At 49.0% G+C, this 16,354-nt stretch overlaps 1 protein-coding gene and 1 long non-coding RNA gene across 4 annotated transcripts; one reads left to right on the top strand and one right to left on the bottom strand.

Annotated features, from left to right (window-relative positions):
• Nucleotides 1-11,283: 11,283 nt before the first annotated feature.
• Nucleotides 11,284-12,202, bottom strand: LOC138750951 (uncharacterized). Its single transcript, XR_011349627.1, has 2 exons — nucleotides 12,090-12,202; nucleotides 11,284-11,628 (listed from the first exon to the last, which is right to left on the bottom strand). It is a non-coding gene; the product is annotated as an uncharacterized lncRNA (long non-coding RNA).
• On the top strand, nucleotides 11,907-16,124 carry LOC138750950 (WD repeat-containing protein 20-like). 3 transcript variants are annotated; one of them, XM_069913055.1, is made up of 3 exons: nucleotides 11,907-12,200; nucleotides 13,385-13,451; nucleotides 14,091-14,187. In XM_069913055.1, the coding sequence occupies exons 1-3, from the start codon at nucleotides 11,949-11,951 to the stop codon at nucleotides 14,105-14,107; spliced, it is 336 nt and encodes a 111-aa protein (XP_069769156.1). In that variant the 5' UTR covers nucleotides 11,907-11,948; the 3' UTR covers nucleotides 14,108-14,187. The 3 variants fall into 3 exon arrangements, with proteins under 3 accessions (XP_069769156.1, XP_069769155.1, XP_069769157.1); XM_069913054.1 differs by lacking the exon at nucleotides 13,385-13,451 and having other exon boundaries at nucleotides 14,091-16,124; XM_069913056.1 differs by lacking the exon at nucleotides 13,385-13,451 and having other exon boundaries at nucleotides 14,095-14,187.
• Nucleotides 16,125-16,354: the final 230 nt, after the last annotated feature.

The raw sequence follows: 16,354 nt of genomic DNA, 5'->3' as shown, positions 1-16,354 counted from the left end.
GGAAGTCTGCGGAATTTCACTTAAGCATCTCGTGGACCGGTTGCTTTAAGTAAAAACACGATATTGGAGAAACTCAGCAGGTCAAACAGGGTAACTTTATGTCCCAGAGATAGAGATCCAGCGTTTTGGGCTGGAGCCCTTCTTCAAAGTTCCCTCTCTCTCTCTCCTTCAATCTCTCTCCCTCCCTTTCCATCTCTCCAATCTCTTTTTCTCTCTCTTCTCTCCAATCTTTCTCTCTCTCCTTTCCCTTTCTCCCTCTCTCCAATCTCTCTCTCTTCCCCTTTACCCCCCCCCCCTATCTCCCTTCCCCTCCCCTCTCTGTGTTTTTACTTCAACCATGGTGTCTGCAGACTTTCATGTCCTCAAGGATTCTTCCCCACCACCACCACCCAGGCCAGGCCCTCTTCACTCTGCTACCATCAGGATGGAGGTCCAGGATCCTGAAGTTGAGTTCCCAGTGGTACAAGGACAGTTTCTTCCCCTCGGCCAGCAGATTTCGGGAACCACAGACACGTCCTCACTTTCTCGTCTTTTGCACTAATTTATTTATCTTTTAAATGTAATTTCTCACATTTTTTCCACCTGTGATGCTGCCCCAAAACAACGAATTTTGAGACGTGTTCATGCCAATAAATTCTGTTCTTAGAGACTTCACAGACGTGGATGATGTGACTTCCATCTTGGGAGTCTCTGAAGGTGTTCTGGGTCATATCTTCTTCATCCAGCTTCGCTCTCAGTTCTGGAGTCTGTTCAAACTCACCACCTCCCTCCCCAATCGCCAAGTCATCTTGTGTTGAATTAACCTTTCTGAGGCCCTCATCAAGTCCTGGGAGAGAACTCAATGCTCACAATCCCATTTTTCTCTATTGCAGACTGCCTGATTGTCTCAGAATATGTACTTTTCCAGTCACAATATGTACTCAAGAAAAGAAACTCAGACAACAAAAGAAAGAAATGTAAACAAACTGACTGTGCAATACAGAAAATAAATATTCAATAATCAATAAAGTGTACAAGTCAGAATCCTTAAATGAGTCCCTGACTGAGTTTGTGGTTGAGGAGTCTGATGATGGAAGGGGAGCAGGTGCCCCTGAACCTGGTGGTGTGAGTCCTGTGGCCCCAAGACCCCTCTCCTGAATATGTTGGAGCGCAGAAGGACGTGGGAATGCAAAAGGCCAGTTTGCAGGCACAGCAGGCTATCAAGAAGGCAAATGGTATGTTGGCCTTCATTAAAGGGATGGGGCTGAATGTAGTCAGGTGGGACTAGTGCAGGTGGGGAATTTAGGCCAGTATGGGCAAGTTTGGCCAAAGGGTCTGCTCCCATCCTATCTTGTTGCAGCTGTCTGCGCTGGGACAGTGGAGCTCACTCCTGTACAATGCTGCCATCGAGTGGCAGAGGTTGAATTTCTCTTCCAAGTCCTCCCCACTAACATTTGCAGCAGGTATGGCATCCTTAAACTGAAGAAAGCACACGATGGTGGGGAAACTCAGCAGGTCAAACCCTGACCTTTATATAGCAAAGGTAAAGATACAGAATCAACGTTTTGGGCTTGAACCCTTCATCAAGGTACGAGCAGAACGTAGGCAGGCACCCGAACAAAAAGGTAAGGGTGGGAGGGGCAGAGGAGGAGCTCGGTCTCACAGGCGGGACGTAATAAGGGAGGGAGGGGACACCAGGAAACAGGGGGAAGGGGGCACGGCTCTTTGAATGGAGAGGGTGGAGAGCTGGAGGAGAGGAGACAGAGGGATGGGGAAGAGTGGGCTGGCAGAAACAAGTCGATGTTAACTCCCCCTGGCTAGAGAGGGCCCAGGCGGAGAATTGGGCACCATTTCTCCAGTTCGCAGGTGGCCTTTGAGCATACCGTCTGTATCGCACTTTCAGGAACAGGGAAAGGACAGATGGAACCAGATCGGGGGTGAGGTTACCCCCCCCTCCCATATATATAGGCCAGCATTCACGCAGCGGGTTCTAGATTAGAAGTGTCTTGTGATCCTGTGATTTGCAGTCAGGGTCTTGATCACCCTCCCAGTATCGAAAGTGAACTCTCTTGTGACAAAATATTTTGTTTGGCACTTTCCTGTCAGCTACACTGGTTCCTCTGTGATTCCAGATAATCTGTCAAGGTTACTCCGTGGTTCTTGAGAACCCTCAGGCTCGATATCTATGTCAAACGCTCTTTTAAGATACTGAAAGATAAACATTAAATTAAACTAACAAGTAAAGTATTTTATTGTTGCAGGAACTGAAAGATTTCATCCGTATACTCATAAACCATGACAGGTAGGCTTTGATGTGTCTGATTAAGTAGACACACCTCTCTCATTATGACATGATGTAAAACAATACTTTCTTTTATTCCATACCCAAAATAACGGCGTGTTCAGAAGTGCACACGGATTGTAAAGAGGAAATAAACACTGTATTTTTGAAAAAGAAACACTACACATCTCTGTCCTCTGGGTCTAGTTTCACCTCCAACTGTGCGGCTCGGTACGGAAATAACATCACAAATTTGATAACAATACGATAAGTGGGTTGTATAAAGGAAAGGGATGAATCAGCGTACAGGAGGGAGATTGAAGACTTGACTGAATGGTGCACCAACAACAACCAAAACCAAGGAGCTGATTGTTGACGTCAGGAGGGGAAAGCCAGAGGTGAACGATCCAGAGATCATTGGGGGATCGGAGGTGGAGAGGGGGAGCAAATTTAAGTTCTTGGGAGTTACTATCTCGGAGGATCTTTCCTGGACCCCACACACTAAAGGCCTCGTGAAGAAAGCTCGTCAGCGCCTCTACTTCCTCAGGAGTTTGCGGAGGTTTGGTACCACACCGGAAACCCTGGCAAATTTCTACAGAGGTGTGGTGGGAAGTGACCGGCTGTGTCACGGTCTGGTACGGGGACAGCAATACCCCTGAGCTTAAAGCCCTGCAAAAGGTCGTGGACACAGCCCAGGACATCACAGGCAAAACCCTCCCCACCGCCGAGAACCCTGCCGGCAGAGAGCAGCCACGGATCCTCGCCAGACTCTGTTCTCGCTGCCGCCATCAGGAAAAAGGTGTAGGGGCCCCAAGACTCGCACCGTCAGGTTCAGGAACGGCTGCTCCCCCTCCACCATCAGACTCCTCAAACGACAAACTCAATCAGGGATTTATTGAGAGTGGGGAGGGGAGGTGTGGTTGCAAAGGCAGGAAGCCTCAGGGGGAAAAGCCAACCTACATTTACACTGTCTGTCCCTCAATTTTAAACACCTCGGTCAAATCTCCCCTCATTCTTCTACGCTCCAGGGAATAAAGTCCTAACCTGTTTAACCTTTCCCTGTAACTCAGTTCCACTACAATAAAATACATATTTATTTTGATTATTTACACGTTCATTATGTATTGTGTGTCTCCATGTGCACCATGGTCTGGGGTGTTAGGACAGCCAGGGGATAATGAACATGAACTATGGCCGCAAGGGGGCGGTGCATCCTGCGTAATTACGTCATATCAGGAAGTCTGAACCCGGAAATGGAGAGGCAGGAGACGAGGCTGTGGACTCAAGCTGGTGGGGACTCCCTGAGCGAATGGAGGGGCGGTCAGGATGAGGGGTCTCTGCGGGTCGGTGAGCCCTTGGCGAGGGGGAATCGCCCTTCACGTTTCTAACCAATTTTTATTTTATTTACTCTGTGGTTTAGCCTTAAAGCGTTGAAGTTGTGGTCAGGATTCCTCTTGGCGAGTGTGTTGACAATGTCAGCTGGATGTGGGAGCCTTGCTGCGTTGCTACAGCAGGTAAACAATCCGCCCCCAGTTTGTTTCCACGCTTGACCCTCCACCTAATGAAGCAGAAGAAGCTCCTCTCATTAACCCAGTTACAGTCTCAGTCTAGAGACTCAAGGGTCTGCTGCAATATGGGTTTAATACTAGAGCAGTGGTTCTCCACCTTTTTATTCCACTCACCCCATCACACCACCTGTGCCATAGGTGCTCTGTGGTTAGTAAAGGATTACTGTTTATTTTTGTGTAATAGTCGACCCCTCCCCCTTTTTGGCCCAAACATTGGGTGTTTTTGTTTGACCCGTGCAAAAGTTGACCTCCCCCCCCCCCACCCCATTTTTGGCCAGACCATCGCCCAACGCTGGCCCATCCAAACTGCCAACCACAGGCCCGCCTGCCCATCTGATCTCCTGACATCCCGAACGCAGACCCCGCCTGATGTTGGCCATCCCAGCTCTCGGCGCCTTGAATGAAGTCGATACTTACGAGGTGGAAAGTGGGATCCGTGTAAAAGTTGACCCCCACCCCCCTTTTTTTTTGGACTGAAAAGTGGTCCAAAAATTCGATGATTACGTGGTACTTAAGATGGACAAGAAGGTTGAGAACCATTGTGGAGAAATACAGCGCTTTAACAACATCTGTGGGAGAATTGTCAGTGGGAACTCAACATCAAATGATTTTCACCATTATTTTTCTCCTACAGATGCTGCTCGACCTGCTGACTTTGCCCGCCAGATAGTCTGGGTTTTTTTTGCTGACAGTAGGATTGCCTGCTTGTTTTTATTTACAGCAAAGTGGAATCTAAACCCAATTCCACCCAACAGCACATTACAGCACAGAAATAGACCCTTCAGCTCTTCTAGTCTGTGTCAAATTATTTTTCGGCCTAGTCCCACTGACCTGCACCCAGTCCGTAGCCCTCCGTACCCCTCCCATCCATGTACCTGTCCAAATTGTATGTTTTGAAAGGTGGGAGGGTTGTAAAGAGAGCTTTTGGCATATTGGTCTTCATTAATCAAAGTATTGCGCATAGAACATAGAACACTACAGCACAGAACAGGTTCTTTGGCCTGCAATGTGGTGCCAACCTACGTATACCTAAAAAAAAAGGTTCTGAACCTTCCCTACTTTTATTTTCCTTTTATCTATGTGCCTGTCTAAGTCTCTTAAATGCCACCAATGTTCCAGCCTCCACCATCCCTGGCAAGGCATCTGGGTCTTTGCTTCTCCCACCCTGGGGAAAAGGAGCTGGCTGCCCAGATGATCTCTGCCTCAGAATCTTGTTGACTGTTGTAAGAGTGGGGATGTTATGGTTAAATTGTATAACTATGGTTGGCGGGGGGGGGGGGGGGGGCGGGGGGCTCTCTTTTGCTTCCCTTTCTCTGAGTGTAAGAGGTGCTTCATGCAATTTCCACTGATGGCGAATCTGTCCGCCTTACAGCAGGCAAAAGGCAATTTCATGTCATATGACACTAATTTATTGCATGACAATAAATGGAATCTTGACAATGATGAGGCCAAATTTGGAGTATTGTGTACAGGAAAGGTATCAGAAAGAGTGCAGAGAAGGTTTACTAGGATGTCACCTGAACTTCAGGAACTGAATTACAGGGAAAGGTTAAACAGGTTAGGATTTTATTCCCTGGAGCATTGAAAAATATGGGAGATTTGATCGAGGTATTTAAAATTATGAGGGGGACAGACAGAGTAAATGTAGATTGGCTTTTTCCACTGAGGGTGGGTGAGATACAAACCAGAGGACACAGGTTAAGAGTAAAAGGGGAAAAGTTTAGGGGGAACATGAAGGGGAACTTCTTCGCACAGAGAAGTGGTGGGAGTGTGGAACAAGCTGCCAGATGAAGTGGTGAATGTGAGCTTAATTTTAACATTTAAGAAGAATTTGGACAAGGACATGGATGGGAGAAGTATGGAGGGCGTTGGACTGGGTGCAGGTCAGTGGGACTAGGACGAAAATAATTTGGCACAGACTAGAAGGGTCGTGCTGTAGTGTTCTTTGGTTCTAAACTCACTGGGGAGAATGTACAAACTCCTCACAGACAGTGCGGGATTCAAACGTTGGTGCTGTAATAGTAATCATCCACCTCTCCTGCACCTCCCCTCTCGTCGGCTTGCCGCTTGCTGTTGAAGCGAAGTGGACCTACCTTTGCCCTCTGTTGCAGGTGGCCCTGTGGAATTGGCTGAACTCTGATGAGGAGACAAGCAAACAGCTGCTGAAGGCAGTGACAGGAGCAAGGATTGCTCACTCGTTTTTACAGTACCTGACGGGACAAGACAAAATTGACTTGTACAAGGTATCAAAAAAGCCAACCTCTGATATGTTTCCAGATGTTATGGGAGGCTATTCGGCCCACTAGGTTTGTGCTGACCAACAGGGCAGCATCTACGCAGGTTTCCTCTGTAACCACGCGGATTCCACTCACTTTCGTGCTTGGGGAAATTCTCTGTGGCCGGTTAACCCACTGACCTTTTTTGGATGGTCACTCTTGAGACCCCCTTCTTTGCCCGGTGATGGGAGGACTGTAGACTGTGTCCTTCCCCACAGCCCCCTCTCGTTGGCTGCACCAAGCCTCAGGTCATCCCTCAGCACGTACTCCTGCAGCCTGGAATGTGCCAGTCGGCAGCATTCCCTCACTGACATCTCTGTGTGCTGAAAGACCAACAGGGTTCGGGCCGACCAAGCGTCTTTCACTGAGTTGAGGGTCTTCCAGCAGCTCCGTATGTGTCCCCGGGAACAGAGAGTCCTCTGTCACGCTGCTGGGGATGATCCATGACCAGGACCCTTGCATCTTCTCCACACACTCTTAACGAATCTGCATTCAGCAAAGAAGTGGGTGACTGACTCCACTCCACTGCAGTCATCTCGGGATCATGCATGGAGGGTGATGTTCCGTTTGTACAGGAAGGATCTGACAGGGTGGGCTCCTCTCTCTGCCAGCCAGGTCAGGTCCTGGTGCTTGTTTGAGCCCTGGCAATGGGATATTCCGCAAGATGGCCAGGACAATCTGCTCAGGGAACCATCCCCCAGTTTCTATGGGACGCTCTGTGCTAACCCCTGCCTGTGGGCCCTGTGATCGAAGGTGTTGGTCTGGAAATACTTTTCCATGACGGGACATTGCCTGGCAATGGGGCCAGGCCCATCCTTTGCAACACCTGGGACAGGAGGACAAAGGCTTTTCAACCCCTTCGTCTGGGTCCAGGGTGATGCTCCGTTCTTCAGCCAACGCACCGTAAGGAATAGAGGATGTGGACACTTTAGTTTCCCCAGTTCTCCTTCATTACACTCAAGCTTGGCAGGAGGTCCATCCAAACCCTCCCTCCAAGGGATCCAGGAACTCCCCAAACATACAATCACATCGGTTTGTATACCCCGCCACAATCTGACATGAGCAATCCATAGTCAAGTTTATTGTCATCTGATTGCACTATTACAACCCGGCAAAACAGCGTCCTCTGGTCCTCGGTGCAAAACACTCAGACACACAACCAGACATAGCACATGTACAGAAAAACAATTTAAAAAAAAAAGTCTCCCATCTGCAGTTAAAAACATGACGCTGGAGAAACTCAGCAGGTCAAACAGTGTCCCTTACACAGCAAAGATAAAGAAAAGTAATCAACAATTTAAGTTCATGATCCCCCCCCTCCCCTTTAAATGTGCTGAGGCCCACGTTGAAAATGGCTGTTCTAGATCATGGGTGTTGGGGGACACGTTATCCTTCCAGAGCTGGTTGGCAGCAAGACAACAGTTTGTTAAACTCTCTGATGCATTCCCAGGGCACGTCTGTTCCCGGTGACGTTCCCTAGTTTCTGTTGACTATTTTAATAAAACACAGGGAAGTTTGAAGCCTGCCAACTTGTTGTCGATGCACACACTGATATGTTGAAATAGTTTTATTAAAGTGTCAATTCTACCGTGAGGTCATAACATCCTTTCCACATTGTTCTGAGCAAGATTAAATCTCTGGAAATTATTCCTTTGCAGTATTGAAATTTTAAATTTTTTTTAGATTTAGACATACAGCACGGTAACAGGTCCTTTCGGCCCCACGAGCCCGTGCAGCCTAATTGACCTACAACCCTCGATACGTCTTTTTTCTTTGGAAGGGTGGGAGAAAACCGGAGCCCCCATGGAAAACCCAAGCAGACGTGGAGAGAACTCCTGACAGACAGTGAGGGACTCTAACCCTGGTCCCGATCACTGGTGCTGGAAAGGCGTTGTGCTAACTGTGGACCCCTTCGTTAACCCTGCCGATTTTAATGTCATCATCTTGTGATATTGAAATTTAAAAAAACTTGCTGCCCTGTACTTAAGTGAGATCCATTGACCCAAAACTTGGGTTGGGAACTGAAGCCTTCCTGCATCTTCATTGATCTGATGAAGTCGGTGTGTACAATGGCAAAACATTTCACCAGGTTGAAGTCAAGCCTGAAGTGATTGATCATTATCACCTACAAACCTGTCCAGCCTGGCAGACCAGGAACTGGGGCCACTCAATCCTCCAGAAATGTGTAAATAAAACTTATTCTAGTCAAAAAAAAGTTGGTTTTGGAAGCCATTCACAAACAGACGTGCTGGAGAAACTCAGCAGCTTCTATCAGAAGTAAAGGGTGGCCAGCGTTTCGGACCTGAGCCACAAAAGCAGGAAGGCGTCTGAATCAAAGGAAGGAGACCAGGCCTGTGGGCAAAAGGTGGACATGGGTGTGCAGGCAGAAGGAAAGAAAGCTGAGGTGATGGGGAGGGGGTGGCGTTCTGAATGTGGAGCTGGAGAGAGGGGGGAATGGGGAGAGAGGAGAGACTTGGCGGAGGGTGTTATCGGAGAAGTTGATGTTAATGCATCCAGTTGGAGAGGGCCCGGTCGGAATATTAGGTATTGTGAGTGGGCTTGGTTTGGCAGTGCGTGAGACCTTGGACAGACATGTTGGTGTGGGAATTGAAATAGGTGGCCACTGGGAGGTCCCCGTTATTTCAGCAGAAGGCGCCCAGCAACGCAATCTCCCAGCCTGCATCCGGTCTCCCCCAGACGTAGAGGAGTCTGCCCCCTGTGGGGAATAACCGTGTTCCCTTCCTCTCCACAGAGGCAATGTATCCTGGCCATCGCGGAGTTTGTGAAGAGGAATCCCCGCGCATCGCAGTCGGAACTGAACAAAGAGCTGAAGAAACAGGTGCTGCTGTTTGCGGTGAAGCTCCAGGCCTTGCAGTGACTCCTGTGAAACACGAGGCCCCGGGATGATTGAAGACCCTTGGCCCATCGCATCCATTCCACCGACCCTCGGCTCACTTTGACCCTTCCCACTGAACCATGGGATTGTGATTTAGCTTGACCAGCGCCCCCACAACTAATTCTGATTATTAAACTCTCTGATGCATTCCAACTACACATCCGTTCCCTAGTTTCTGTTAACCTTTTGAATAAAACCCATGGAAGTTTGAAGCTTGCCAACTTAGTGCCCTTGTTGGTAGTGCCCAGATACAAAGGATAATGATGGTTCCTTTCAGTCAGTCTGTGGGGTTTCATATGAGGATACCCCAATCCTCAGAAGGTTTTTAGGCGAGTAGGGGGTTGCCCAGGTTCAGACCCACCCTCTCGACATTCCCTCCCAGATCCAGTGGTCTGCTGAGGTCCAAGACGGGGGGGGGGGGGGGGGGTGGAGTTGCAGTGAATGGCCAGACAAAGCTTCAATGCAAGGGATGCCCTTTCCGCACTTCACGGCACGAGTTCGCTAGATGGCCGCTGACCCTACGAGAGGGTTCAGGTCTTGCTTTGCATCCTGTAGCGTGTCCAGCCACCTTCCGTACCAGGCAAAGCCTGGTGGGGGAGCCCGTTTAGCCACCGACCATGCGACAGGTAGAACTGGGTTACATGGATGAGTGACCTGACCACTATTTCTCTGCAGTCTTGGATATGCTATCATCTTGTGATATTAAACTTAACCCTGTGAGAATTTAAATGAGATCCCTTGACCCAAAACTTGTGTTGGGGCCTGATGCCTTCCTGTATCTTCGTTGTGTAAAATAAAAATTCAGCAGGTTAAACAGGGTCCTTAATAGATATTTAAATTTAGACATTCCAGTCCACAAGTCTGTGCCGCCCAATTGCACCCAAATTAACCTACATCCCCGGGAGGGAGGAAACCCACGCAGACACGGGGGGAATGTACAAACTCCTTACAGACAGTGTGGGATTCGAATCCGGGTCACTGGTGTTGAGCTAACCGTGCCGGCCGCATATATAGCCAGTGTTTCGGGCTTGAGAGGTATAGAATGCTTTACTGATTCTTCGTTGAAGAGGAAAGCTTTGAGCCTGAGTTCCAAGTCATGCTCGCCTCATTCTCTGAAGCACTCAGCAACCATAAAGCACGATCTCGGCTCAAATGCATGGCACTGAACTCCGATCGTGGAGATTTAAGTTGAGGCTCTCTGTAAAATCGTACTTTTGGATCCACTTCTCAGCAGGGGTAGTCCTTGATAATGAAATCCACTGTTGTCTTTGATAATCCAGCGCAGCCTGTGACCACCTGTGGAAGAAACTGTTTGAACGTCAAGATCCCAAACCTGGTAAAACCCAGTTAGGGAGCCTGGAGGAGATGAAACGAGGTTCTGCAGATGCTGAGATTGTAGTAAATGCTGGAGGCACTTAACCAGTCTTTCAGCATCTGTAGGAGACAAAGGCCTGAGCCCTTCTTCTAGGAATAAGCAGAATAAACCAGAAGCAGGAAATCTCAGACTAGAGATAGTGTGGCTCAGGGAAGAGTCCAGACCAACAAAAGGCGATAATTGGCTATGATGAGGGGGAAGGTGAGAACTGATAAAAGGAGACGGAAAAGGGAAGGACAGAGCTGGGGAAAAGTTAACAAGCAGGAGGGAGTTTAATGGAAACTGGAGGAGTCGTTATTGCCGTCCAGTTGGAGGAAGATGAGGTGTGGTTCCTCCAATTTACGGGTGGACTCAGTCTGGCCATGCAGGAGACCATGGATAGACAAGTCAGGAAGGGAATGGGATGGGGAATTAAAGGGGTGGACACTGGGAGATCCCCAGTATTGCGGCGGCAGAGCGATCCATGAAGTGACCTCCCAGTCTGTGCCCTGTCTCTCCAATGCAGAGGAGCCTTGCAGGAGATGGGCACCATCAGCAGACACTTCCAGGCATGGGTCGACCCCACTGAGACTGTCTGCAAAATCCTCCACTGGATATCATCAGCGCTCTCCTCTGAAACACTGTCATACCCAGCAGTGAGATCCTAATGACACCTCTGTCACCAAAGTTGAACTGGTGTTGCCAGCATCAGACTCCCCAGAAATGGCATTCTCTTCCGAGCTCTGGAGTGGGAGGGTACTACAGGGAAAAGATTCAAGGTCTCCTGGAAAATGTGGAGCATCCCCACTGCTGACAATTTCAGGCCTGTAACCGCTTGAAGTGGAAAAGAGGGAAAAATGTGCTGCCACCGACTTAATCGAGGTCAACAAGATTCTGAGAGGCATCTCAGGGTGGTCAGTCTGCATCCGTTTCCATTGGAGAAACAATTTTTTTATTGAATTTAGCATGTTTAATCACATAATGACGCTGATACATTGCGTTAGTTCAACTGACCTAAAAATGTTTTGCCACTGATTTTCATTTGTACTCAGCATCTGATGCCTCTCATGTCAGTGTCCAACAATAGCCGCTGGCACTGATGGATTTCATGGTCATGGTTTCCTGGTGACACCTTTCACCCTGTTCGTCACTGACGGCACCAAGATCAGTGGGGAAGGAGTCCAAGTGTGAATGCAGAGAATGAATTTTGAATGATGTGTCGCACTTCATGGTTTTCTCTGCTTGAAGTGGACTTACAATATGACAGGAAATATCTAAGAAAAATGGGACAAGATAGCAAAATGTTAAGATAATTTTTGTGATCAGCAGCCCAAAATCCATAAAATGGACCCAAAAGTGTTCAGGAAGCAAAAATCTTTGTTGGCCAAAGTGATTCAGGCTGGGATCTGCAGAGAACTGGAGAGATGCGCTGAGGCGAACGGTGGCGCTGTCGCCGGCGGCCGGGGAGGAGGGTGGCGCTGTCGCCGGCGGCCGGGGAGGAGGGTGGCGCTGTCGCCGGCGGCCGGGGAGGAGGGTGGCGCTGTCGCCGGAGGTCGGGCCAAAGCGGGGCGTGGGCGGGCGGCGCCGGCGGAAGATGGCGGCCGAGACCGGGGGCAAGGAGTTAAACGAGGTGAAGTCGCTGTTCCGCACCCGGGAGGGCGCCTACCAGCTGCTGAGCCTGGCGGAGTACAGCCGCCCCAGCCGCCTACCCCTCAGCACCGCGCAGGGCACCCACCCCGTGCGGGTGTCCGTGGTCACCATGCCCGGACCGGCCGGCAGCGGCGAGCGCATCTGCTTCAACGTGGGCCGCGAGCTCTACCTCTATCTGTACCGGGGGCCCAGGCAGGTGAGGCGGGGTCACGGGGGAGGGGAGCAGGGGGCGGAGGGGGGGGCGGAGGGGGGGGCAGGGGGCGGGGGCAGGGGCAGGGGGCGGGGGCAGGGGGCGGGGGCGGGGGCAGGGGGCGGGGGCAGGGGGGCAAGGGGGAGGGGGGCAGGGGGGCAAGGGGGAGGGGGGCAGGGGGCAAGGGGAGAGGGGGCAGGAGTAAAGGGGAGAGGGAGCAGGAGTAAAGGGGAGGGGGCAGGGTGGAGGGGAGGTCAATGAGGGCGGGGGCAAGGATGGAGGAGGAGAGGGGCAGGGCAGGATGTGGGGGTGGTGGGAGCAGGGGCAGTGATGGAACGCTCCAGGGTCGGCATGAACGGGCTGGGGCTGTGGGGACACCAAGCCCATTCTCCCTTCACAGTTGTCACGTGATGGAGGTCACACAAGGGGACATGGTATTCTTGAGGGGGGACAGCAAGGGTCAGGGGTGGAGGGTGTGTTGGGTGTATTTGGATAGTGTTAACGTGTATATATATATATATATACATAGTGTATGATGTACATTGTAGTATATGTGTGAATAGTGTATATGTATGTTACTATTTTATACACACACAAACCTGTATAAGTTGTATAAAGAAATAAGAGTGTGCTGCCTAAGTTTGGGCTCTAACTGGGGTGGTTCAGGTGCTGGGAGCATCTGCTGACAGGCCAATAATGTGGGGGTGAAGCATTTGTTAAAGTGCAGCAGGTTTTAAAAAAAAACCCACCTGAGTGGGTTTGAACTTGAAAGATGACTGTGCTTCCCACTGTGGAATTGCGCGAGGGTACTGGCAGGCATCATTAAGGGGAGAGTGAAGGCGAAAGGTGTGAATGGGGAACAAATCTGGAGGGGGGGAATATGTAAAGGCAGAATTATATGATTGCAAAAACAATGTGGAGTGAAATGAAGAGAGTGGGGGAAAAACTGAAGTCAGTGAGTCAGAAAGCATCTGGTGAAAGTTGTATCAAAATGCCAGAAATACTGACGACCTGGTTCGTGAATTACAACTGAGGAAGATAGGATTGGTAATATTTGTAGGACCAAAAGGCTATGTTCAGAACGTGTTTGGAGTTTTGAAGGTAAACAGTATTTAGAGTATGCTTATTTTTCAAATGGATGCAATTTACTCCTTATTTACAATTTCAACTTCCCATCTTGGCACCGACAGGTTAGAAGTAAACCAGAAGTCTGCATTGGCTGGAATCTAGTGTCATCCACATGGAGGAACTCAGCAGGTCTTGCAGCATCCATACAAAACAAAAGGCTATTGACATTTTGGGCCTGAGGAGTGTCGAAAAGTTGGGCAGACACCCGAGTAAAAAGGTGTGGGGGGAGGAGGAACACAGGCAAACAGGTGGGGGGGGGGGGGTGAAAAGTGATGGGGGAGAGAAAAGGAAGGGGGCAGATAGCAAATGAAGGGAGACAGGGATGAGGGGAAGGGGGAATAACAGAAATTGCCAGTCAATATTGATGCCATCTAACTGGAGGCTACTGAGAGAGAACGTAAGGTGCGGTTCCTCCAATTGAGGAACGTCATGACATCACCATGACCCAGGTTTGCTGCCTGTAAGGAATTTGTATGCTGTCCCCATGAATGTGTTGCTTTCCTCTGGGTGCTTGTTTCCTCCACCCTCCAGAATGTACGGGGGCTGTATGTTAATTGGGTGTAATTGGACAGCACGGGCTTGTGGGCCAGAAGGGCCTGTTGCTCTGTTTCTTTTGCTTTCAGTTGTGTGACTTGCTGAATTTCTCCAGCACATTTGTGTTATGTCAGGTTGGGTTCAACTAGTCAGTGACAGGTCGTAAAGTTTAATTGCTTGCGCTGAGATTCAGCACTGCCTTGACTAAAAGCAGGTCTTTTCTATTCTCCCCAGGCAGCAGACCTAAGTAAACCCATTGACAAGCGTATATACAAAGGGACGCAGCCCACCTGCCATGATTTTAACCAGTTTACTGCCACACCTGACAGTGTCTCGCTTGTAGTTGGCTTCTCCGCAGGTCAAGTCCAGTATCTGGATCCAATCAAGAAGGAAACCAGTAAATTGTTCAATGAAGAGGTAGTGTCTTTTTTTTGGTTTGGTTGCGAAGGGACCGACTTCTATTGATTCCTCTCCAGTGCAGTTTTTTTTAACCCCATGCCCACTCCTGCTTCTCCCAGTGGTCGTCCAATTCCTTATTTTAAATTATTTTTATAATAACTTCTTCTAACCATCTCACTGAATTAATTGCATGTGGGATGTTGGAGTTCATCTAGTTCTCAGCATCCAACTGAGCCACAAACCTGATCGTCTGGATTTTGGCAGGGTCGCTGCGAGCGAGCGATTTGCCAAATGTGGCTTTTGTTTTAGCTGTGGTGTGCTTTGAAATGTGTGGGAAATAATTTTTTTCCTAAATTTGAGAGTTGCACAAGAACTGAAAACAGTTGAGGTCCTTTCAGAGCGCAGAACTTATTTGGGTCAAGAAATTAGGAGGTATGAATGATGACTGGGAAGAGAAAATTAAGGAAAATACCAAGGCATTTGATCAGTATATTAAGAACAAGAGGGCAGGGCAGTTAGCATGACACTATCTCAGCACCAGAGACCTGGGTTCGAATCTGCCGCTGTCTGAAGGGCAGATTCTCCCCATGACCTGCGTGGGTTTTCTCCAGGTGCTCTGGTTTCCTCCCACCCTTCAAAGCATACTGGGGTTGAAGGTTAATTTGGGTGTAATTGGGCGGCACAGAATTGGCTTCAACCATGCTATAAATAAAGAGGGTATCCAGGAAAAGCAAAAGGGTCCCAGCCTGAAATGTTGATGTACGGTTTCTCTCTGAGTTGAGCCCATTAGGGACCAAAGTGGCAATCTGTGCATGGAGCTGGAAGATTTTGCTGAACTCTTAATTAATATGATTTATTCTGTAAGAAGAATCAGTTGCTCATTTCAGGGAGAGGACGGGGATATCAGAGTGTTACCATTAAAAAGATGGATGCCAAAATTGGGAAAAGCCCTCAGGGTCGAATGAATTATAGACCAGGTTGTAGTGGCAGGCAAGGATAGAATGAGATAGACAGGAGCAGATGGATGGTGTTCACCTGGATTTCCAGAAGGCGTTCCACAATGTGCTGCAGAAAAGACTTGTACAAAAAATAAGGATGAATGATGAGGAGAAATGATCGGTTAACTAATAGAAAGCAGAGAGTTGGGGTGCAGGGATGGTTTTCTGTGGTGGTGAGCGGGGTGCTGCAGGGGTCGATACTGGGCCCACAGCTGTTCGCAGAATACATAAACGATCTGGAAGGGGGGACAGAGTGTAGTGTATCTAGATTACTGATGATACTAAATTGAGTGGAAAAGCAAATTGTGTAGAGCATACGGAGAGGCTGCGGAGAGAAAGATATTGGGCAAGGATCTGGCAGATGGAGTGCAATGTTGGCAAATGAATTATAGACAAGGTTGTAGTGGCAGGCAAGGATAGAACGAGATAGACGGGAAGATCAAATTATTATTTAAATGGCAAGCCATGCAGAAGGACTAGGGAATGCTTGTGCATGAATTACAAACGGTTGGTTTGTAGGTGCAGCAGGCTGTCAAGACAAATGAAATGTTGGCCTTCATTGCTAGAGGGATTGAATTTAGGAGCAGGAAGGTTATGCTGCAACTGGACAAGGTCCTGGTGAGGCCGCATCTGGAGCACTGCATGCAATTCTGGTCTCCTTACTCCAGGAAGGATGGACTGGCTTTGGAGGAGGTTCACCAGGAATGAAGGGAGGAGAGATTGAGCCATCTGGGATTGTACTTGCTGGAATTAGAAGACTGAGAGGGGATCTTATAGAAACATAAAATAATGAAAGGCATCGGTAAGATTGAGGCAGGTAAGTTGTTCCCATGGGTAGAGAACACCAGAACTAGGGGACATAGGCTCAAGATCCAGGGTAGATTTGGGGGGGGGGGGATGGAAATGAGGAGAACTGCTTTTCCCAGAGGGTGGTGAAACTGGGGAATTTGCTGCCCATTGAAGCAGTGGATGCGACCTCAGTAAATGTATATAAGATATGGTTGGATAGATAAAGGCAGGTAAGAAGAGATGAGTTTGTCATCATATTGAATAACAGAGCAGGTTCGACAGGCCGGATGGCAGACTCTTGCTCCTTTTTCT

Source organism: Narcine bancroftii, unplaced genomic scaffold (genome assembly GCF_036971445.1).
Source record: "Narcine bancroftii isolate sNarBan1 unplaced genomic scaffold, sNarBan1.hap1 Scaffold_31, whole genome shotgun sequence".
NCBI classification, from domain to species: Eukaryota; Metazoa; Chordata; class Chondrichthyes; order Torpediniformes; family Narcinidae; genus Narcine; species Narcine bancroftii.
The sequence above is the reverse complement of the archived record's forward strand: the minus strand, read 5'-3'. Positions and strand labels throughout refer to the sequence as shown.

Excerpts from the sequence above, each read along its gene's own strand:
- LOC138750950 (XM_069913054.1), top strand. The coding sequence starts at position 11,949 with ATGGCGGCCGAGACCGGGGGCAAGGAGTTAAACGAGGTGAAGTCGCTG. Across the intron at positions 12,201-14,090 it reads TGTACCGGGGGCCCAGGCAG|GCAGCAGACCTAAGTAAACC; the intron begins GTGAGGCGGGGT and ends TATTCTCCCCAG.